We start from the raw sequence: 23,724 nt of genomic DNA on the forward strand, positions 1-23,724 counted from the left end.
TAGACTCTAGACATTTTCTGTCACAGAATCTGTAGGCATACCTTGGCATTGCATGTCATTCCTCTAGTAATTGGGGTGGTTGGCTATATTTGGTTTGGGCATTGCTTATTTTAAAAGGTGAATTTAGCTGGAAGTCAGTGATTTAGTTTGATCACAGGAATAGCAGTTTGTAACTGGAATAGCATAAAGTGAAATAAATGATGTAACATGTCACTCTACTGTACTGTGTGGGGACAGCCAAGGATCTAGTCAGCTGAGAAGTCTGCTGGCAACCAGGCAGCCTTCCCACTTGCCAGCTGGACTTTAGGGCAATAACTCAAAAGCAAATCCCATTCAAAAGGAAGAATTGAAATAGCAATTGGAATATAGTTCTTGAGGTGCTGAACAGATAGTGGGGCAGGTAGATGTTGGCTGGCTCCATCCATCTTGCTACTAGGTAGTTGCAGGAGGGTTAAAAGAAGCACAGCTAAATTAAGGAGACTAATCATAGACATGTGAAAAATGTTAGCAGCATGTATTCTGGCCCTTCTTACATTACATGGTGATCCTGTTAACACAAGCATCAAAATATATCCTGTGTAGCTGGACTGCTACAATAGTTTACAAACAAACTGCTGCCGGAATGGCTATGATGCTTTACTGGTAGATACTAAATTTAGGCTGTAGTAACTTTAAGAATATGCCCCGCCACTAGGAGAAGACAAATTACTTAAAAATGTACTGTAATCATCTATACCCTGAATGTTCCCCTGGAAGAACTATGGACAACTCTCTTTTTTGTGGTCAGCATTTTTGCTCATGTGTAAAAGTATTATTCATTTTCTTTCACTTTAAGACCTTCTGAATATTTTCAGTCTTGGATGCATTTTAGGAGCAATTAATTAGGTGGATGGTGGTCTTCAGTTCTTATGCCAGGGTAGATGCCTTCTGTGAGAGAGACGTAAAGATTGGAGTAGATGCAATTACTTTTGATCAGGTTTTAAATGCATGAGATGAATGTTCAGCAATCTCTCTGCTCCTAATCCAGTATGGATTTATTTGTCTTAGTGTGATTAGTCTGCCTAAAGATGTGTATGATCAGTTTATTTCTGGGTGACTTTCTGTGCTTTTGTCATGTAAAGCTATTTGTTCTGTGCTACCATGAGCTTCTGTTCTTGATGATTTTTTTCTATGGAAACATAGAGTGACAATCCCCTCTTTTTCTGTTGTTTTTTACAGGTGTTGAATGCTAGGTTTGAGGATGTCCCTTAATTGAACTTGTCATTTGAAAAATTGTTATGTGTGGAGTGCTGGCTTAAAGAAAAAGTGCAAGTCTCTGCAAAGATTTATACCATGCCTGCCTCTTTCAATGTCAAAGTTTAGTAGAACTTGGTTATTTGTGAGCTTGAAGGTGTGTGGGATCTACCAGTGTGTTTTGTGAAGCATTCAGGAGTTGATTTAGCAATGAAAGAGCAGTGGCTGGATTATTCCGAGCTACTTAACTCTGACTAGCATGAAAATACAAAGGCACAAAGATCCTCCTGCACCTTGTGCAGAACAAAAACCCCTCCAAAGCAGCGATGGAATCTTGAGCAAACACACTTCACACAATTACTTACAGAAAAACAACAACAAAAACATTGCACTGAAAAGATTTTGCTGAACTTGGGAATGCTCTTGAACAACAAGAACAACACATGAACATCTAAAATAGCTGGAAATAAATTTTGATTGTGAAATCCAATTATGTTCTGAGATAATTCATTACTAATTAAAGATGAATAATTTTCCATTCATTCACAAATGTAATCCTTTACTTAAAATCTCCCAGTGGAGGTAAGTGCAATCCTTTATTACACAGGAAACAGAAGATAGTATGTAACAGAGGGCTGTTTTGTAAGAACTGCACTACATGTTCTGTGTAGGCAGAGAACCCACTCATCCCTTAGCTTCCTCTTTCTAATTAGGGTTTTTTTGCTATTCCCTCCTACAAAAAAAACCCCAAACCCAGACTAGACTGGTGCATGCAAAATGTTTGCATATAATAAGGTGAATTTGCAAAAAATAAGTGAGCAGTTCCATGAATAATTTCCTGTGCTTGCAAAGTCCAAAATTTTTGTCTTACGAGAAGCTGACACACTGCACAGTCTTCAATACAAGTAAGCAGAAGAGCAGGAAGGCTCTTCTTCCCATATTTAGCTTTTGGGACAGATTTTTATCTGCGCTTCTGAATGGTGGCCTTTACTCTCTGAACAGTCATCATTGTTTCACCTCTGGGATGTGCTTTTGCAGAGGGCATGCTCTGAAGGTGTACACCCTCTGCAAGGACCTCTGTTGAGGAAGGTGGGCTACTTTTAAACTTTTAAATGAGGAGAACCAGGATAGCAATCAAGGCATGATTTCCCCAAGCTCTATAGCATTGAATTTAGCATAATACAGAGTACCTCTGTAGAGAAACAAGATAAACAAGATAAATGTCACTCTTAAGGAAATATCACTAGAAGTCTCTTTTTTTTTTTTCTTAAGGATAAAATAAATTTGAAAAGGTAGGAGGAAGTGGGGAGAAATGCTAGGTTAGTACTGTATTCACTATGAAATGGTTCTCTGCTTGGGGTGATGACTAGTCAGTCACCATTGTTGTGTGTCTTGTTTGCATGACTTAGAAATGGGTGTATGTGCCAAAGGTACTCTGTGGCCCTGAGTGGCATTCTTCATGCACCAATAGTGTATTAAGGCAGCTGTCTGATGGATTAATTTCACCTGACATCCCTAAGTGGCAGGGCTTGGCAAAGTGATAAAAACAGCCCTGTGGAGCCATTATTGTCCATTAACTATGCCAAAAGGGAGTGCTACTTAGACAGCTCCTGTGATGTCTACACTGAGTATTTTGAAGGTTTGCCTGGGTCAAATCAAAAGTAAATCTAGCCTCCCCTTATAATTTGGATGGTGGCTGACAGAAGGGCGTAAGAATAGATCGGACATACAGTACTCTCCAGAATGCTCTTGCATCTTCAATGATATGTGCTTCCAGTTCTGCTTCTGGTACAGGTGGTGTCTTTGTATTTTAAAATCTTTAATCAATTTATCCACTATGAATTTGTCCCTCTCTCCTGGAATGCCTGTAAAATATTAACAGCTGTAGCATCCTGGGGCAATGGGTTTCACAGCTCACAGGATGAAGGAGTATCCCGCACATTACTGGTAGCCTTAAAAGAGGTTTCTGATCTGTGGCCAATAAAAAGGAAGATTATAAACCAATAGATATAAATTGTGAATAAAAAATAAATTGTGAATAAAATTTAACTCAAGGTACAGCATGCTCCACCTACCAAAACCCTAGTGGTTGCTGTTTCATCAGGCTTCCAAAAGCATTTAAATTACTTGAATACATCCTAACAGCCCCTCACTGTGGTATCTGAGAGAAGTTCAGTACCTGAGATAGTGCAGAGTCTGTATGGCCTGTTTGTAACTGGTTTTCCATTAGGATTTCTCAATTGCTTTTAACAGCAGTGCCTGGAGCTGGTTACTTTACATACGCCTCTAACAGGTTTCGTCATTTACTACGTATAAACTGTATCAGTAACAGCATGGTACATCTTGTCACAGTCATCGCAAGGACTACTTCTAAAGTGTCAGGCAGTTCTTATATCTGCTTATAGAATTTGCAAGGGGAAGAGGATGCTAAGATCTGCTCCTGTTCTCTGACTGCAAAAGATTCAGGCTATATAAGCTACTATCTTGTACCTCTTCCTTTACAAAAATAGCCCTTATCCAAATTAATGGCTTGCTTTGAAAACTTATTTCATAGTGTAAAAAGGTACTTAATGTCACAGATATGGTTAAATGGCAATAGTTGAATTGTGTGAGGTGTTAAGATATGGGCTACCTATGCTTGCACAGGATCTGTGTTCTATGTAGCTGGTGCCTATCACAGTGGGATTCTGGCACTTGGAAGAGATTTCCACGTGCTATCACAATCCAAATGATAATGTGGCTGATTTAAGACAATATTGTTTTTAGCTGTCCTGATGCCAATGTTTTTTCCAAGTGCTTTTTTTTATTTAAAAATACAGCTGCATTCACATGGTTATCGTTTTCTAGACTGTTTCCTAATTTGCTTTTCAGGCACTCAAAAATGTGCTGGTTTTCCTGTAAAGTAAAATGGATGTATTTTCATATAGAAATGAATGTACTGTGTATCCCAGTTCAGCTTGGGAGAGTCTTAAAATTGTGTCGTATGAGTGGTTCTATTTTCCTCCTCTTTCATTAGCTGTTCCTTCATAAGCTGTGATGTCAGTTAAAAAGATTGATATTCAGGCAGGAAGATATGTATGAGGGTCTTCTGAGAATGTAATTTTTGCAGAAGTGTGACGTATGTCAGTGCTGGGCATTTGCTTACGAGCAGCCTGGCAATGCCCCTGTAGGAGCCTTGGGCATCTAGCCTGAACCTGCCCTGCATGATGAGAACCTGGAAGAGATGTCTAAGAGAAAGCTTAGGAGAGATATTTTTGGAGATGAATGAAGGATGGAGGTGGACAGCTTTTACTACTGCTGCTCCTTGCAGCTTGTGTCAGGTATAAAACCCTGTACCTCAAGGAAAAGGCTTGAGGAAAACCTGGGCTGAGCCAGAGTAACTGCTTGGTAGGCCCTGAGAAGGGGCCACTAGGACTGTCTGGAGAGCCAGCCTGCTCACAGCTTTGCAGTCAGATAACCGCATCTTACTGTGGCTATAGTGAAACTCCGCTGTGGAAACACATACTGGGAATCGATGCATTTCTGCAGATAAGGCACAAGATACGGGGACCACTCTGTCTCTGCTGTAGAAAGGTTTCAGCTTTTTCCTGTAACAACAGTTCTTTAAATAGGAGCGCTGGCATGCAATCAGCAAATGAGTGTCCTTGCTGAGAACTGGAAAGACGTGTTTACTGGGTGAAGTTCAGCCATTGGGTGTTTCCAGGTTTTGAACTGCTGGAGCTGGCTACTGCTAAGTCAAACGAAGTGACCCTGTAAGTGCGGAGAAGGAGGACACGGCATCGCAGCTGACACGCTCAGGCTCTGTGCGCCACGGGAGCTGTAGATGGATTTTGTTACTGTTGTTTGGTCGGTTCAGTTCCTGTGCCTACAACCATTGTTAAAACCCACAGAGCTCCTTTTGTCAAGGTTGTTCTGACATTGTTTCTCACTATTGCTGGTGCTGCCAGACTACCTGCTGTATGCAGCTATGTGTTTACCTACTTGTTAAAGTTCAGTGTTGCGTTTTTTCCAACATTAAGAGCCTGCCTGGGTAAACCTCTGCCTGCCACTTAACGCTTGAGCAAGGTTTTCTCTGAAACCAAGGACGATACAAATGTTTAGACATATCAATGTGTTTTTGAAAGACATTTCAGTTCAGAAGACTTAGCAGACATAGAAGGTAACATCGCTGCTGAGCTCCGGACAAGAAAATGAGGTGGGTACTGTGCAAAAGCTAAGGGAAATTGCAGCAACCAATATTTCATCTTTTAAACAATGTAAGTGCTGCAGAGGGTGTGAGCCCCAATTCAGCCTGCTCACAGGCTGGAGAGGGGCTCTTCCTTCCCCTCCTTTTTAGTCCCTCTCCTGAGATGTGTTTTTGGCAGAAACCTGCTTAGGCACCCTATCTGCTGTGTGCTGTGCACTAAGACAACGTGAATTCCTTCGCTTTCTGCCTCCATTGTTTGCTTTTTTAACGCGTAGATTCCATCTGCTGTTTCTTGCTGTGAAACACCTATTTTTTTTCTCGCAGTTTATTTTCCGTATGCTGTATCTGCTGGGAAGTGGGATTTTGAAGGTTGCAAGAAAAAAATTCTAATGGGCTGGCAGCCTCTAAGTTGATTTTGTGAAGAAGTTACATGGCATGTGGTGATTGCTGGGTGCTGCGTTCTCACTTGCTGATTTGACCTTTGTGCTAGTTCAACAAAATCCTACTGAAGTAAACAGAAGCAGAGAAACTTTACTTTGCAGTGGTCAGCAGAGAATACATGACTAAGCTGCAGTACCTGATGTATATCACCTCTCCTAAAGGGAGAGTAGCAGAACCGTAAGATCAAGTGGAGATGCAGCGTGGGGCAGATCCAGAGGAGTGTCTCAGGAGGGAGTGGAGGGGATGGTCTCCGAGCAGTTCAATCCTCACCACACAGCTCAGTAGCAAAAGCACTGAGCATTTCCTGCTTGCTTTTACTTTTTTTGCCATTACTCAGCAACTCTGAAGAAAATGCCTACAGCATTTTTCAATGTACCTTATATCTAACAGTATGTAGAAAAGGCCAGGGACCTCTTCCCAAATAGATCCCTGCTCAACCTCCTGCTTTTTATCTGTACTGCCTGTTATCCTGTGCCTGGAGGGGTTAACAGTGATTAGTACGGAGTCTCCATGGAGCACTTTTATTTCAAGTAGCATTTCAGAGCAGATGTTTATGGAAGCAGCAGTGATTCGATGTGCAGTTTTAATTATTTGTCAGTTCAGCTTGTTTTTATTTGAGCCTGTGTATCTATAAAGGCTGAACAGAGACCTGTCAGCATTAACAAAATAGGTAGGCCTAAAGAGTAAAAAATGTACAGTTGTAAGGGTGATGTTAGCAGCACTAGGTAGTTAATCAGGGTAGGGGGGGTTCAGTATAGATACTCTGACTTGCTGCTTTGGAGTGTACAATTTAAAATCCTTTTACTTAGGCTTGCACAACATCTAGCCCCTGAAATAATTACTTGGACCTACCTCACTGCAGGTATTTTTTTTTAATAGCTCACCTGAGAATATGACATTTTATTAAATGTGGGAAGAGCCCTAAATGACAGCTCTGAGGCTGTCATTTAACCTGATATGTGACAGTTTAATCCTATCATTTCCCTTGGCATGCCCTTTTCCCCTCATTTCCTACTCGTCTCTGAAATCTCATTTGTGAGAACGTTGGCCATTTGGTTGGGGATCCGTGGACTTCCACTGCAAGCACTCAAATTGTCCTTGCAAGGGCAGTAAATCCAGTGTGCTCCAAGTGAATTTATTGTTCAAGGCCCTGACCCAAAATGAGGTCCTGAAAACCTCAGACAGACAAATATCTCAGTTGAGCGATGACTGTGTGGCCACACAAGTTCTAACCTGCCAGTCTTGTCCCTTGGTGTGTGCAGGGCAGCCACCAGCAGGTCCCCTCTCCATCCAAGGACAGGACAGGTGGGAGATGGGGTCTTTGGTGATGGTGGCAGGACTATTGCACCACCAAAGATTGGTGGAGAAGGGGTACTGCAGAGGCAGGCAGAAGTTGTGGGGATGGGGAAAGAGAAGAAAAGGGGATATTAGATACCAGCCACAACCCTTCCCTCCTCTACAAATTGGAGTACAAAGCACTAGTATGTTGATGTCTTAAGAGGCCCACCCATGTATTTCAGGTGTTCACTGTGTTATAAGCTTTGATTACAGACTGACAAAAAGGAGAAAAAAGCAACAAAGCATTAAACATGTAAAACTATTAAGCAAGTCTTTCATTTATAGCAGTGGCTTCTACTCCTGTTATTCCTGTGCCTTTAGCAGTTGAAAGCTTTTAAAAGAAATCTAATTCATTGCATCAACATCTGACAGCGTTACTGAAGGTGAGCCCATTGCCATGCAGAAGAAATGCCAGAATACAGAACTTCTTTCTGGTGACCATAATGCCTGCCCCTGCCACCTCAATGGCAAATACCCAAAAGGGGAAAGAGAAAGAATAACACAGAGGGGAGAAAAGCAGTTTGAGTTTGGTGCTGCCTGACTTGCAACAATCAGTGCTGGAGACAGGCAGGGAATGTAGTCACATCAGCCAAGCTTGGGCTGGCTGAGCAGGGAGGCCAGGCTGTCCCAGCCTGGCTGCAGTTGTGCTACAAAAACAGCAACCTTAGCAAGCTAAACTAGGTGTAAGCAGAAGGTAGAAGGAAATAGAATAAGGTGGCAAAGGCGTAGGAGGACGAGTGCTGGGGGGGCTGGGCAGGTCTCCAGCAGCCCAGCATTACATCCCAGGCAAACCTTTCAAGTTCTTTGCCTCCCTGGCTATGACAAGCCATGTGTTGCATCACAAGCTTTGGGGAAAAGCATCTGCTCCACTGGATCACAAGATGGGGGAGTGATCGTGGCTCCAGGCTGTGGCTGGTGGGGAGGACCCAGGACCTAGCAGAGCTCCTTTCAGGGTAGACATGCCCTCTAGCTACAAGCCCACAGTGGGAGGAAGCTGTGGCTCTTCCCATCTCATGTGAGCTACAGCCTGGGCAATTGGAGAATGCAGAGTCAGGGCTGGAAGTTGCACTTGCTCTGGGTCTGCATGGGTGCACAGCTGCAGTGGGGAGCTCTGTGGGAGCTGCTGCGTCTGCATGGGTGCACAGCTGCAGTGGGGAAAGGTAAAGATGCCTCCACCGCTGCTGTCTCATGAGGATGACTAAGGCCCCTTGATTCGTGGTGTGGGCATGGTCCCACAATGACAGAGCTTGGTTGTTTCCCCCACTTGCTTTCCTGGCGCCAGGGTCAAATTAAGGACGTGGAGCTGAGCGATGGCTGTAACAGCCCATCCTCTCCCATATTTGTGTTTCCAAACTAGCCCTCGTTCCCAGCATGCTGGCTTTGGGTAATTGATTTCTGGTCTCTCCCACCTCTTATTTTCCAGTCAGTCTTAATTGCCAGGACTGTATTAGCTGGCCATTTAGTTTGGCCTAACCCAATAATTTTTTTTCTGCTGACCTTAAAATCCCTTTTGTACAGCAGGCTGAGTTAGAGTACTCTCCCTTCAGTCAATTTATACAGGCTTCAGTGCAGACCATTAGTCTTAACCTGGAGTGTTTGGATGAATTATTTAATATTAGGGAAGGATATACCAATATCTACCTATGGTCTGTAAATTAGCTGTGACATTTTTTGGCAACTTACTATTTATGGGCTCCCTAAGAATATGAATTCAGGTTGTGTTCAGAACAGGGAAAAGAATAAATTATTCAAAACCCATGACATTTACAGGGGATGATAACAGGGGCTAGATCACTCTTCCATGGCACTATGAAGATAGCATGTGCTATGTATTTTCTTCTCCAGAACTTACTTCCACTAGTCAGCAGTGACGCAGATAAGTCAGCAGCAACGACTGCAGCAAATTTCTGAGGGAAACTAGCCTGTTCTTTTAAAAAAAAAACAAAACCAAAACCAAGCACATAACAACAGCCCCCACTCCCATCTCCCAACTCAAAAGACATACACATACAATAAACCTATTTCAAACAGGCTGGTAGTGACTGCTGTGGGGATAAAGTGCGAGACTGTTCACTGAGCTACAAGTCCATTTCCTCTTCACTAGGGAGAAGAAACCCACATATCAACATTCCACATGTAAGAACAAAAATCTCAAGGGAAATGCTATGACTTTGTCTCATTTTCCTTGCCACAGTACCACACTTTTGTTTTCCTGAAGAAGCAGGATTATTTACAGAATATCAGCTCGTTGTCAGCAGGCAGCTTTTGAGAGTTAATTATGAGAACTGCACTTTGAAGCAATCTCTCATTTGGAGGTGTAGATCCCTGTGAGAGTGGCTGCAGCTGTGACTCCTGCAGTCTTCTTTGGCCATGAGGTATGTTATGGGTTCTGTTCTGTTTTGAGGGATATGTAGTTCTTACTACTGACTGTAAATGGAAATAGTAATTTGAGCAATGCTTGTCATTCTGTTTTAGTGTATGTAGATTTGATGCTTGAAATGAGCAAGGAAAAGCAAGCAGCTAAGTGATGTCTGCATGCTTCTGTCCGAGAGTCTTCCACCTTGGCTCTGGGGGTGCCACTCCTGAATTTTCTCTCTTGATTTTTGTTTTAAGTGTGTCTTTGTTCCAGTGGCAGAAACAAAAGGCCTCGGATCTCCTTGTTGTGGGAGTGAAATATGTTGCTTGCTCTTTGCAATGGGGGTTCTCTAGACAGTTTAAAAAGAAAACAAAAAAACCCCCAATGAAACATAAAAACCCACCCCTCCAAAAATGTGCCTGAAATCTCTGGCCTTTTTTTAAACTGTGAATCCTGCTGTGCAGATGCCTGCTTCTTCTGACCTGCTGAATGTTAGAGCTAAAATGAAACATACCTTGTTCTCCTTCTTTGACAGAGTTCAGCACATGTTGAGAGAATCAGAGGAGCAGTATTTTGGCACAAGCACCCGGAATCCTAACACACACACACACACATGCTGCCTGATGTTTCATTTCAGGTTATAAACTGGATTACAACATGCTTTTGCCCTGTGGGCATTACCCAGGGAAACCAGGCTGGATCTGCCTGATGCATAAAACCAATCTGGCTAAATGATTGCCAAGTGGAAAGTAAATTATGTATGCAGAATCTATATTTTTAACAGGAATTTAGATTACATTTCAGTCATGCTAAATGATTATTAATACTATTTACCTCATCAGTCCAAGAATGGAATAAATATTATATTCTGGAAACTGTGCTTAAAGAGCTTAGGACAACATTTTAAACTTCTGAAATAACCGTATCTGTCCTAATTAAGTCAGAGTAGCACAGACAGTGTTTAAACCCCACATTTTTTCTTCTTGATGCAAATGGACCTTTGTGTCCTTTTATTTGTGGGAAGCTTTGTTAGCCTCAGTTAGCTGAAATACTTGCATATGATTTGTTTTTTCAAAAGAAAAGATACACTCTATTTAGAGATGCAAATACTACCTTGTCTGCAAAACCCACCAGCTGTTACACTGGAAGACAAAGCTAATTCTATGTTGCTTTACTTCAGTAGTGTCTGTGTATTCACAAGCATCTTTTTAACAACCTTCTCTGCATAGCTGAAAAATACCAGACACCACATTTCTTCTTATTTCCTTTGGTAATAGCCTAGTAAAATCTGAATTGATCTGTGATTTTTAAATTTTTTTAAACAAGTCAATAGATTAACTAAGAGAATACATGTTTGCATTACTGTTTGTACAAAAGTTGAACCGACTGTTAGCTTTGATTCTCACGTTCCTTGAATATGAGTTTACTAATTGCTGCCTTATATATTTGACTTGAGTCTGAGTCAGGTCAAATACGCAGCTCTGTAGTAGAAGAAACTGCTGCTGGTTTGTGTGTCAGTAGCACAGCTTTCTGAAGAGCTTCTTTGCTTCTGCTTTAAACATCTGGAGAGACAAAGAGCGTTTGTGGGGTCTTTTGTTGTTGCTGAAAGTTGGAGCAGGGAAGAGTTGTGTTCCAAGAAACGCTCTGAATCCTGGAAAAATCAGAGTGGAATCATTAAGTGTAAGCTTTATCTCCTTTAAAAACGAAAGTGCTTTTGCTTCATCTGCGGTGACTGTCCTGGTAATGGATGTTACATAATATTTACTCTCGCCTTTGGAGTTAAATCCTTTTTCCGATTTGCAAGTAATATTTGCATATGTATTTCTTAGCTGCATTGACATGCCAGATGCACAGTGGTAGCTGTCTCCATCTGCTAATCCTGTAATAACATTCTGGTGACCAAATTCAATGGCCCTGCGCGGAGCCTCGAAACAGCTGATTGCTGAGTAGGGAGGAAAAAAAATAACCCAGCGAATCTCGTTGCAGCTCTCTGCTGCATCCCTATCCCACAATCCCTTGCACCATTTGCTGCAGTCTTTCTACACAGGCTGAGTGAGAAAAAGATGTGCTAAATAAAGATTGATTGGTTTGAATCCTGAAGGGGTCTCCCACTTGTAAATGACCCGGGGGAAAAAAAAATTCATGACGACTTCACTGGGCCTCCTCTTATTCTTCCATTTTTCTTTCCACCTGTCCGCTTCGTGGAATGGAGCGTCATTCCTTAGAGCACAAAATCTGTTGTGCATCTAATAATGACTATGCTGTGATAGGGATTCTTAAACAGTTTTGCGCATGAGGCTTGAAATATTAACAGATGATGGTTTGTTCGTTTGGATTACTGCGGAACTGCAGCTCCATCCCTGCAAGGATTTTATCCTCAGCACTGCACTGATTAAGCTATTTTTCTACAAAGATGGGTAGGTCTCAAATGCTCAAGTTTGCTCAGTGTTATTCCTGGTGGCTGCTGCTGGGTTGCTCCTTCTGTTTTGGCCTCTGATCGTTCATTATGCTTCTGCATGCTGTAAGAATGAAGAGGGTTGCTGTGTTTTAAACAAGGCACCAAGCTGATTGCAAGAGTGGGAGAGAAAGGAATGCAAATTTAGCTTATCAAGCCTTTTACACAAGTGGACTCTGTGGTGGTTAGGATTATTAATTTGCTCGGTGTGTTCTGTATCGGCTAATTTTGGGGCTGCTGCTAGAAATGGCTTGAACCTGTTCTTTATTTCTAAAGACTGTGGACAGGGGATATATCTGTTTTAAGGACTTTTAAACCCCAGCTCCCCCAATCCTTGAAGCAACATTATTGAGGTTCCCCACCCTTTCTTACAGCTCTCGAGGCCTAACCGTTCCTTTGGAAACGTTGCCATTGGAAACCTATTCATTCATAATACATGAATAGACCCTCTGGGTTGTGAATTCCATTGATAAGAAGAGGATGAACAAGCTGCAAGCAATTTGTTCTCCTCAGGCTGTACTTTCAGGCTAGTTGCAGCTCTGGCTGGGTGGAGTTCGGTGAGAGCAGTGTATCAGCTGCAGAGAATTCTGCTCTTTTAGGAGTAAATCCTGGGAACTGAACAGACAGTTACAAGTTTTCCCAATGGCTTTTTCTCAGCTGGGCCACAGAAACGAATAGAGAATTTGGTAACTTAAGGAATTCCAGAGGTCATTTGAAGATACCCGTAGAAAGGGTGCACTTTCCTATTACATGGCTCTATTCAACTAAAACAACTCTTCTGGAACTGTTATTTGATGTACCCTAACATTTTGTGGGGTTTGGGGTTTTTTTTTTGCTTTTCTAATGCTATAGGAAGTTCTTTTTATATGGGTGGGGCCGCACCCTGACTTTTGTTCCTGAAGGCATGCATGCATAGCAGGGCAAGGCTTTCTGCTAGCTTAGAGAGCCATTGTTTTCTCCTTTCTTTGCTCTATAGTACATTTTGAATGAAAATTGATAGTCATATCTCCAAGCAGAAGGAAAAAGAACAATGTTATTTTTGGGGTGGCTGGAAAGATAACAATCCTTGAGCCTCAAAGGGGTGACAAAGGGTATACGTTTCAGAACCCTTTTCTGCACTTGATTTAGCAAACCTGAACTGGGTTTCCAGTGTGTGCTTCTTATAGGTAAATGGGTGGGGTTTTATGTCATTTGGTGCAATGTTTCGTAAACCTTTGGCTTTGCATGTTTAAATTATGAAGTGTAACCATATGGAGAAGTGATTCTCATACTTGCTTTCAAAGCTCGTGTTTCAGCTGCTCTTTATTAGATTTGAGACAGAATGAACCTCCAAAAAGAGCCCTGGCAGCTGCCGAGCTCAGAAGATACTACTACAAAAAAGAATGTTTTTCTTGTAAAAATAGTGTCACTTTGCAAAATCTCCAACTGCTAATAAATCTGAAACTTACGTTGCTGTTTCGAGGAGCTGCTGCGAGCACTGCAGTAAATCAGCATAAATACTGTCTTTGGTGAAATTCAAAAGCGTCATCTAAAATCTCCAGCTTTTCCTCAAATAGTCCTTGATTGTACAGTTGCTTTGATTGAATCAATGGGCAAAATCATCCTTCTCGTAGCTACATCACATTAATCAAAATTGCATCAAAGGTGGAGTTGGCTCAGAAAGGCTGCAGAATCCTGGAAACTCCATACTCAAAAAACTTTTTGAAATTAACCACTTGTGTAAGAAGTTGTACCAGGTAGTGGCCAAAGCTTGAAACATACTGATGAAATTCTATTTTCAGGTGCATGTTTTAAACCTGATTTATGTGAGTTCAGGGGATAAATGACAATCACGGCCTGCTGCGTTCCAGACAAAACATCAAATATTAAAAGCACTTATTTCTGAATTGTTAATGGTTTCTTTCACTGACAAAGCTTAAAGTGTGAACATTTGAAAATTAAAGTGGCTGGCGTGAGCTTTGTGTATGAAACAGTAAGAGTCACCTGATTGTGCAACGAGATTGGGGGAATGTAAAAGACTAAGATGAAGATCAGATGAAATCAATATGAAATTTTTCAGGCAGCAGGAGTTTTCCTTGTGCAAATGCTATTTGCTGGTGTAGCTATACATGATGGTGGAAAGATGAAATTACTGAAAATATCTGGTTGCTAGAGAACTTTCTTCTGTTAAATGACAGGCAGCATTCACTGGAGACCTATTCTTTCATATCTTAAGTACCATTATTTTTCAATAGTCTGTGCTTAGTCTATAACAAAAAAATTAGACTGTTCATAATGTATCGGTGTCCAGTTTGGAAACTCGGCTTTTGATAAGAAGTCTTCCTGCTTCTGATTATCTTCCCTGTTTTTTTTGGGGTCCCCACCCCTAACTTTTGGAGAGGGAGAGTGGGAGGCAAACACAGCTGCATCAGTGGTGAAATGAATTTTCTTTTGAAATACATTACTGAAGTTCCACATGTTATGCTGCCAAATGCATGAATATATTAATGCATATTTGATAGTCTGCTCTTTCTACTCCATTTTGTGAAAGCTAGATATTTTGGTTCAACTTCTTGTAAAGACATTTTTACTTCAAGCTTTTAAGAAGTAACATGGGTTCCTAATTGATCTCCTAAGGTTTATTGTGTGTGATTTATGGCATTTAAATAGGTAAAATTAATTTGTGTTTATGTAATATTCACATTTTATCTTACTGTGGGGAAAGACATGAAAAAAGTGAAACAAATGATCAATCCTGAAATCATGCATTTTTGGGTCATGAACAAACATGATATTTTATGAGAATTATAGCAATTTTTAACCTTGCAGATTCCCCTTTCTTGGGAAAAAAAGGAAACAAAAGGGCCTGCCATAAGTGTTTTCCATCAAATTAAATGTCAGTTACTGCTGTTGGGTATTTTAATTGTGAATAACTTTATGCTGCTGTATTTGCTAGCACAGAGGTGATTCCCCAGGAGCCTGTTATCAGGGAAGTCAGTACAGCATGATCCATAATGACTGTCATTATCCTAGAAATAGCCACTTGCTCAACGTACTAAGTAAACCATACCTGTATGGCTAAATACACAGCTCAGGAAGAACAGCATGAGTTCAACTCTGCCAGATTAGTGTGCCATGCATCCAGCACAGGAAGAAGATTTGATGTAACGCTGCTGATAAAATACTACAGGTCACGCGAATCATTGTGGAATTGAGTGACCTTTGAATGAACGTGATCAGCACTGAGGCAGAGGGCTTGTTATTTCTGTTTTGGAAAACCTGAACTGCCCTCAAGCCAGATATTAAATTGTCTGAAATGGATGACTAAAAACTGGGGTAGAAAACTGGGGAAGAAGTTACTACCTCAGGAGTGTACCTGCAGTGAAGGAGCCCAACTAGGCTCGCTGCTCACACAGAAGAGGAGCCCCTGTTTCGCTGTGGGTGCAGGAGGACTGGCAGAACTGGGTGCTGCGACAGAGACGCTGCGGTCAGCTCCCCTGGGAGTGAGCCTGTGCCTGCCAGCGCTCCAGCCTGCTAGGAACGCTGGTGGAGAGGAATTCTTGCTGGGTCACCCTGCCAGGGCCTCTGCTTGTCAGGTTTTCCTGAACTATGTTAGCAGGCAGTTTACCTTTCTCTGAGGTTGCTTCCTTCCTTTTCCTCCCCTGTCTTCTCTTTCCACATATTAATTCTGTTGTCTATAATCTGTACCTCCAGCTGAAAAGAAACTAAGTTTTTCTCTGCCTGTGCCTTGTTCCAGGACAGGAGGTGTTCCAATCCTGCAGGCGTTCCTTTAACCTGCAATTTTAATTCTGTCAGTCAGTAGACTTTTTTCTTACCCTTCTATTTTATGCTTTATATGCCAGAGTTATGAAGTCTCTTCAGTCCTAGAAACATGATTCTTACTACTCTTTCTGCCTAGAATGGCATTTTTCTTGCATTTATTACTTGGATGTGCTTCATGTATCCTTCACCCTACCTTTGCTGATTCTCAGTAGGTATCAGTTGCCTCCTCCTTGCTCAGTTTCTCTTATTGTGAGGATTTTCACTTCACCTACCTCACCCCTGTTGCTGATGCAGAATTTGAGCGCTCCCTTCCCAGGGGCTGGCTGGTTCTGCAGGTTCCTTCTTGGGGGCTTCCTGGAGTCCAAACCTACTGTATCTTTGACAACACCAGCACCGATAAGGGAAAAAATTGTTAGGTGAACCATTTTTAAACTCTGGCTGTGACGCAGCCATTTGACTGGCTGGCGCAGTTCCAGTTTAAGCATTTTTACAGTGGTACTGTAGATGTAAAAAATCCTATGTTTGTTAGCACTGGCTGAACCTACTGGCGCAAGAATGTTTCTATCGTGGGATTTCTTTAAAACCAGACAGCCCTCTGTAACTCTTTCAGTCCAGAGGCAACGTGCCTTTCCAGAATGCCTGCTCAGATAGAAGTGGTATGTGTGGTGCTGTAGACTTGGCTGACTGTTTCCCAGGCTCTCATCAGTGACAAACCATTTTAGAAGTTTAATTCTTCACTGTTTTGGTTTTGTATTGAAATATGAATTCCTGCATAAGGATGAAACACGAGTGTTTTAGTTGTTGATTTTGTTATTTCATGGAGTTTATAAGCCATTTTTCTTATTTTCTTCTTTTCCCCACCCCACTCCAGCAGTGTGCAGGGTAGAAGGGAACAGGACCCATATGTCAGTGGTCTAGGATGGCCAGTGAAGGCTCCAACATCCCAAGTCCTGTGGTCCGTCAGATTGACAAGCAGTTTCTGATTTGCAGCATATGCCTGGACCGTTACAAGAACCCCAAAGTACTTCCCTGCCTGCACACTTTCTGTGAGAGGTAAGTCCTTTCCTCATGCTGGTAACTACGTATTTGTGTCATGCAACAAGCACAGAACAATGCATCCTTTAGTGGACGGGGACTTTTGTCTTTACTTGTAAATGTCATGTTAAGGCATGGTAAAGCCTGGGAAGGCTGGAGAGACAGGGATGTGGAAAGACACTGTTATTTGTGGCAGGCAGGAAGAAGAGGCAGTAGTGGAATATTTGGAATACATTCCCTTTATGCAAGAGTAAATTAAAAGTAAATCAAATGAAACTAATGAATACAGTTACAACAATGTGAAAGGTGACAGCAGGCAGAATTTGGACCTCAAATTAATGGCCTCAAATTTATACTGATTAGCCTATAATTAGAAACAATAAAACCCTTTCTTTGTTGATTTACTAAGCAGAGAAATAATTATCCCATCCTTTAATGTCCAAGGGTTAGACATGATATATACATTATTAATAACCTGTGATTAAATGTCTTCATTATTCTGCAGCTTGGTTGACTGAACTGGAAAAACTCTCTGAAAAGACATGTGATAAAACAGGAACCCACCTTCTACTCTGTTCAGCTGAATGAATTGAATATACTTGGTGATACTCTAAAGTTATATTATCCATCAAATGGTGGAGAAAATACAGCATCTGCAGAAAAGTTAGCTGAAGAATTATTGGTTCGAGTTCTTTTTCTGATGATGGGATGCATCTCTTTGGATTATATATTGAATGGCAGGAGAATTTTAATAAATGGTATTTTGGTGAACATTTAGTTAACGAGATTTCCACCTCTTAGACTTGTGGTGTGCATATCTAATTTTGCACAGGGTGCAAGAAAAATTGTGGATCTCTGAGTGTGTCAGATGAACTGGTCTTTTGTAGAAGAATAGGAAACCCCAACTTTGCTGAAGTCAGCAGTGAAACTCTCACTGAAGTCAGTGAAGTCAAGATTTTCACCACCATGTCTTAAGTTTCTTGACTTCAGTTCATGTGTAAATCCTAAGGTCAGCTTCTGGTTTTCACTGTAATCCTCTTGCGCTGATCTGGTTATGGAGAGAGGCTGGAAGAACTCTTCCAGTGTACTGCTGATGTGCAAAGCCTAAGCTGTCCTTTCACAGAGCCGTTACTGGGGGGTCAAGAGGAGAGCTGCCAAGGGATGATGAAGAGTGGTGGAAGGAAAGCCCTTGGAAGAGGATAAGAGCTGCGTAGCTGTGTGAGGTCACACTTTCTTGGTTGGCATCTCATGAGGAATTTGGTGTAGCACCGCTCCCCTTAAGAACTGCATTCTGCAAAGCTTTCTGTGCTTACAGGACTATACTGAATTGCCAGTTGCAGTTGGATGTTGCATGCCCAGCAGCTGTTAACTTGATTTTCAAGGCCAAAAGTGGCACTAACTGTCACCTAGGCCAGTCTGCTGCACGTTGTTGATCATAGAATTTTTGTGTCAGATTTATATTCTGTGAAATTTACTTTTTCTAAAAAAACCCACAACTACCCCCCCTCGCCAAATCAAACACAAACAAACAAAAATCTCCTCCCAAACTGCCCTTAACATAAACTGTGATAACCTAGGACATGCTTCTCTATGTAATAAAGAGAGCTCTGTTGACTCTGGCTAACTGCCAAATAACTTTCCTAATTGAAATACATGCAAAAATTTCCATTGGTTTCATTGGGACCAGGTTTTAGCTCTGAAACATGAAACCCAGAAATACAAGTTAATAAAGGAGATTCTATTGGAAAGGCAAGGGTCAACCACCGGTTAGTCCGTTAAAGACACAGGCTCAAATACTTGATGCAATAACTTCATGTCTGTCAAACTTTATCTGATAGTTTATCATTTTTACTATCCTTTGAGCAGGATGCAGTAGATGTCTGGAAGCATGGATCCTCTCTGCACAAATATCTCAAAGAAAGGCACATAACTCTCATAATGATGTCAGCTTATTGAACCTTTTTTCATGTGGCAGAGGAAAAAAGGTTTAAAGGAAAAAAAATCCCCATAACCACTTTTACTTTTGAAGCCTGGTGGTGTACCTTTCCTTTTATAAGTAGGGGTAGCACTATTTCAAACCACTTCTTAAACTGAAGGGAGTTTTTTTCCTCTTTGATGATACTTTGCCTCTCTCTCCCCTTCTACCTCCCTTCCTCATAGGTGCTTACAGAATTACATTCCAGCCCATAGCTTAACCCTTTCTTGCCCCGTGTGCCGCCAGACCTCCATTCTGCCAGAGAAAGGGGTTTCTGCACTCCAGAACAACTTCTTTATCACCAACCTGATGGATGTCCTGCAACGAACGCCAGACAACAGCATTGAAGAGTCCTCCATCTTGGAGACTGTCACCGCTGTTGCTGCGGGCAAACCGCTCTCCTGCCCCAATCATGATGGAAATGTAAGTGAGATGAACTCCTGTGGTATGTACAGGTACAGATATGTACTGACTGGTCTGGTTTGTCATGGGTATTTTGTTCTAAAAAATAGTGGGGGAATTGGAATCACACTAGTTCTTTGATTTTATAATATGTCAATAAAAAACAAGTGATTCTTAAAATTAACTCAGATGGTCTTAGTGGGGCATCTTAAAGTAGTCAGGATATTATTTCATCTTACCAATCATCTTGGATGATACTGTCTTTTAGCACATTTGGTCAAAACTGTTGTCCTGCAAGCACTGAACCTTGTGCGTTTGCCTCTTTGAGATGGGTTTCCATAGCTCTTGCTTGTAGAATCAGCTATTGCCATGGGAACCTGTGTGCTTGTTTAGGCAGTATGTGGCAGGGATCTTATAAGCTTAACTGACCTGCACACTGAGGTAGTACCAAAAGCTATGTGAGCATATTAACATGCAGCCAAATAAAAGGGTGTCCTAGTTCAGGGTGCTTTGGGTGCTCAGGGTGCACAGGCTAGAAAAAGACAGCTTCTGTTTATCTGCAGCGTTTTGTGCATCTCATATATCAGTCCTTGAAGGCTGCTTTGTTTTTTTCCTCCACCTACTTTTTGCCCAGCATCCCCCCACATACACCCTCAAATCATATCAGTGTATTCATTGGCAAGTACCCCCAAATGAGTAAGTATTCCTAGATTATTACAAGAATAGCTCTAACTCTGCTTACTTCACAGTTTTCAGTGTTAACCTGTGTGGCTTCATGGTAGGCATATGAGCTCCTGTCTCATAGCCAGGCTTATGCAAACATGTAAGTAGACCACGTTGCAAAGCTAAGCGATTCTGTGTTGTAAAAGCTGAGCGATGCTGTGTTGCAAACTGAGTGCTGTGCTTCTATGCAAGCCAAGAAATATTGCCAGTATTTCAAGACAACTTTCTGGGGACTGTTTTATTTGGTACTCAGTTTAGGTATATCGGTTGCATAGGATTAATTCAGTTGATAGGTAGTGATTACTCTTAGAGGGGAACAGCTCAGTTCCCTTTCCTTTACTGACCTCCTGGAATTAGGTGGATGCTCTGATTAATGAGTAACTGTTGTAACTTCTTTAATGTGTACTATACCTATGTGTGTGTAGTGGTTACTGATTAATACATTCCTAGTTTTTATTTGCATTTTATTGGCTCTCCTTAAAATGAATCATAGTTCTTTTATGACATAGCAATCGTGATAGGAGCCATTTGATTATGAAATGCAGAAAAAAGTCAAAATGAAGATGTTACTTGTTTTGCATTTTACATTATCAGCTGATGATTCTTTGGGTGTGCTTAGAAAAAACTGGTTTGCCTGCAATTAAAAATATGTCACCTTGTACCTCTCTGAGAATTCCTTTCTAGGGAAAGGTGGATTTGCAAGTCCTCTGAACCAAACTTACTTGGCTTGCCTTGAAACACACCATGCCTTTTAGGATGCTGAGTAGTGTGTGATGGGAATATATTCTTGCTTCAGTAAGTATCTGGGAGGGTTGGGGACAGGCTGAGGATGACTCCAATTTAAAGCTTTGTGGAGCTAGGAAATTAAAAGCTAAAGTGCACACATTAGTCCTTGTGATGGGAGGAGCTGAGATAAGCTTTGGGTTCACCTGTTTGAGGCTGGCCAGGTGGGTCTGGATGAAGTGCAGGGTGTGTAGGGCAAAGTTCTGGGCACTTTAGGCCTGAATGAGGAAATGGGCTTTTGCTGGCTTCATGTGTACCCAGCATGAGGGCACTGTGTGGCAAGTGCCTGGCTGCTAGCAGCTTTGCTGGGGGCTTCAGGGAGTGAGGGAGGATTGAGGTGGTAGCTGGAGGAGAATGCCTTCACAGAGCCAGCAGTCATTCTGCATTCAATCCTCTCTCCATTATTTTTTTACGTATTGCTTGGGGTAGGGTCAGACCCGTTGTATTTTTACTATCAAGGGAAAAATTTGCATCAAGTATATTTCATTTAAATATTACCAGATTTTCTTTGTATTAGCTTGGAAATAAGCTTCTGTTTAAACAAGTTTTTTCAATCTTTCCAGCCATGCTGGATTTAAACCTCTCTGATTAAAATCAGATAGAAACTGATGGGCAGATACTTTCTCATTGGCTTGCCTGTCTGCTAGAAACTTAGCCTCCCTCAGGCCATGTAGATTAGATACTTTCCCTTCTAGTTGGTCTCTTATTCCCACCACTTACATTTTCCACATGTGTGTGTGTATCCTATTCCTTCTGTGCACATCCTCTCATTCTCTGTTGTGGCATCTTTGTTGTGTGTGTTCTTATGAAAAATGAAACTTAGCTTGTAGTATCTTAACATGAGAGATGGTTTCCTGTGCTTGAACTATAAACAAATGCTTCCTCATATTCACCCAACACAGAGCAAAAATATATGTTCTTGTTAAATCGGGGCAATAGGGCACATCTGTTATGGAACTTTTGAACCTAACAGAAGATTCTTGTCTTCCACCTACACATTAGAATAAGATTGGCTTTATTCTCAGCTGCTAAACACCTGCAGCTCTTGTTGGATATAAGCATCCTGGTTTGGAAACATTGATCTACAATCACTTAGGGGCAGGTACAACAGCCAGGACAGGGAAGGCTGTGAAATTCCAGGTCCTTTACTTCATAATATATAATGAGTGGTGTAGCCTCTTTGCAGTCACCCTTCCTGAAAAGTCCATGCTTGAGTTTTATTTGAATTTGAAATGAAAGTCAGCCCAGAGTCTAGGATCCATGCTTTTACAGGTGCAATGTATTTTCTGCCTGTAGAGTTGTCATGGTTTAAGGCCAGCCAGCAACTAAGCCCCACACAGCTGCTCACTAACTTCTCACCTCCCCCACAGTGGGATGGGGGAGAGAATCAGAAGGGTAAAAGTGAGAAAACTCGTGGGCTGAGATAAAGACAGTTTAATAGGGAAAGCAAAAGCCATGCACGGAGGCAAAGCAAAACAAGGAATTCATTCATCACTTCCCATCAGCAGGCAGGTGTTCAACCATCTCTAGGAAAGCAGGGCTCCATCACACGTAACCGTTACTTGAGAAGACAAACGCCATCACTCTGAACATCCCCCCCTTCCTTCTTCTTCCCCCAGCTTTATCTGCTGAGCATGACATCATATGGTCTGGAATATCCCTTGGGTCAGTTGGGGTCAGCTGTCCCAGCTGTGTCCCCTCCCAACTTCTTGTGCACCCCCAGCCTCCTCACTGGTGGGGTGGGGTGAGAAGCAGAAAAGGCCTTGGCTCTGTGTAAGCACTGCTCAGCAGTAACTAAAACATCTCGGCATTATCAACACTGTTTTCAGCACAAATCCAAAACTTAGCCCTATACCAGCTACTATGAAGAAAACTAACTCTATCCCTGCCAAAACCAGCACAAAAGTGTTAACAAGAGAGCCTACCCAATATTAAATTAAATGCATGTAACAAGAGAGCATGCCTTATCTTTGACTAGCTTTTTCTCAAAAGATCCCAGAATAGCTTGGCAGCTTGACAGGTATAAGATCTTGTCTAGAAAAACATTTCCTGAACTTGTGCAGGTGTTGCTTACTGCCTGTATGCTTCTTTTAGAAAAATAAAAAAGCACCTATCCTTGATATTCTGATGAAGTGACTTCATAACATACTTTTTAAACCTGTTTTTTTCACCTCACCTCTCTACTTCCCACCATGTCACTTACTCGTGTATCCCATTAAAGTGTAATCTAATTTCTTCTGTACTCTGCAATATTCAGTGTGTCACTGAGGCTAAATAAAAAAACCCAGAATGTCAGGGTTAGACTCTTCATGAGCCTTACAACTGAAAAACTGAGCTCACTGCTGGTGTAATTTTGTTCTGCCTCACAAGGAACATGTAATACAGTTAGGAAGCAATAGTGTGACTGATACAATCATATCTGACTGAATTGGAAAGTCATACAAGGGATTTGAGTGGTTCACTTGTATGTAAGCATGTTTAAGTCATGACAATCTTACAAAACTTTTAAAAAAATTTGCTTAAAACTTTCAGGTTTACTGCATGGGTAAGGCAAAAGCTATGACTGGGGAGAACAAAACCCCACATTCTAAATTTTACCAGATATCTGGGAAGTGCCTTCAGGTAATCCAAACTTAGATTCTTCTAAAAGCCAAAACATACAAAGCTAAGGTACACACTAGCCCTGGGACAGAGGAATTAAGCATGTGTGTGAGATGAGGAAGGAGGCTGGCAAAGAGCAGACTCATCCTTTTTCTCTGAACTGCTCTTTTAATTCAAACAAATAGAAACCAGAGGATGAACAATGTGATTATTCAAATATGATTTTAGAGAAGGGGAGCTTGTGATGGGTGAGAGCCTTTTTCTTGAGACCTGAACTTTGAAGGGCTGGAATTAGTGTGCTTTGGCTTTGCAAAATCTATTTCAGAAGTACCTGCATCCTTGATTATGCAAATTAAAAAGTTTCTGTAAATTCAGTTAAATTACAGTAGTGAAGATATGCATGGGTCTTTAATTAGATCACTCTGCTGAAATAT

General features: G+C 41.6%; 1 protein-coding gene across 18 annotated transcripts in view; it reads left to right on the plus strand.

Annotated features, from left to right (window-relative positions):
• TRIM2 (tripartite motif containing 2) overlaps positions 1-23,724 on the plus strand; it is a 118,158-nt gene that overhangs the window by 59,839 nt on the left and 34,595 nt on the right. For 11 of the 18 annotated variants that reach the window (XM_052777504.1, XM_052777484.1, XM_052777494.1 and 8 more), the window contains 2 exons: positions 16,643-16,824; positions 18,967-19,204. In XM_052777504.1, the coding sequence (XP_052633464.1) occupies positions 16,691-16,824; positions 18,967-19,204 (372 nt within the window). In that variant the 5' untranslated portion in view covers positions 16,643-16,690. Of the gene's footprint in view, positions 1-9,464; positions 9,574-11,598; positions 11,972-16,642; positions 16,825-18,966; positions 19,205-19,939; positions 20,007-23,724 lie in introns of those variants that run through there. The other 7 variants (XM_052777539.1, XM_052777558.1, XM_052777512.1 and 4 more) reach the window with 4 other exon arrangements.

Source organism: Harpia harpyja, chromosome 2 (genome assembly GCF_026419915.1).
Source record: "Harpia harpyja isolate bHarHar1 chromosome 2, bHarHar1 primary haplotype, whole genome shotgun sequence".
NCBI lineage: Eukaryota > Metazoa > Chordata > Aves > Accipitriformes > Accipitridae > Harpia > Harpia harpyja.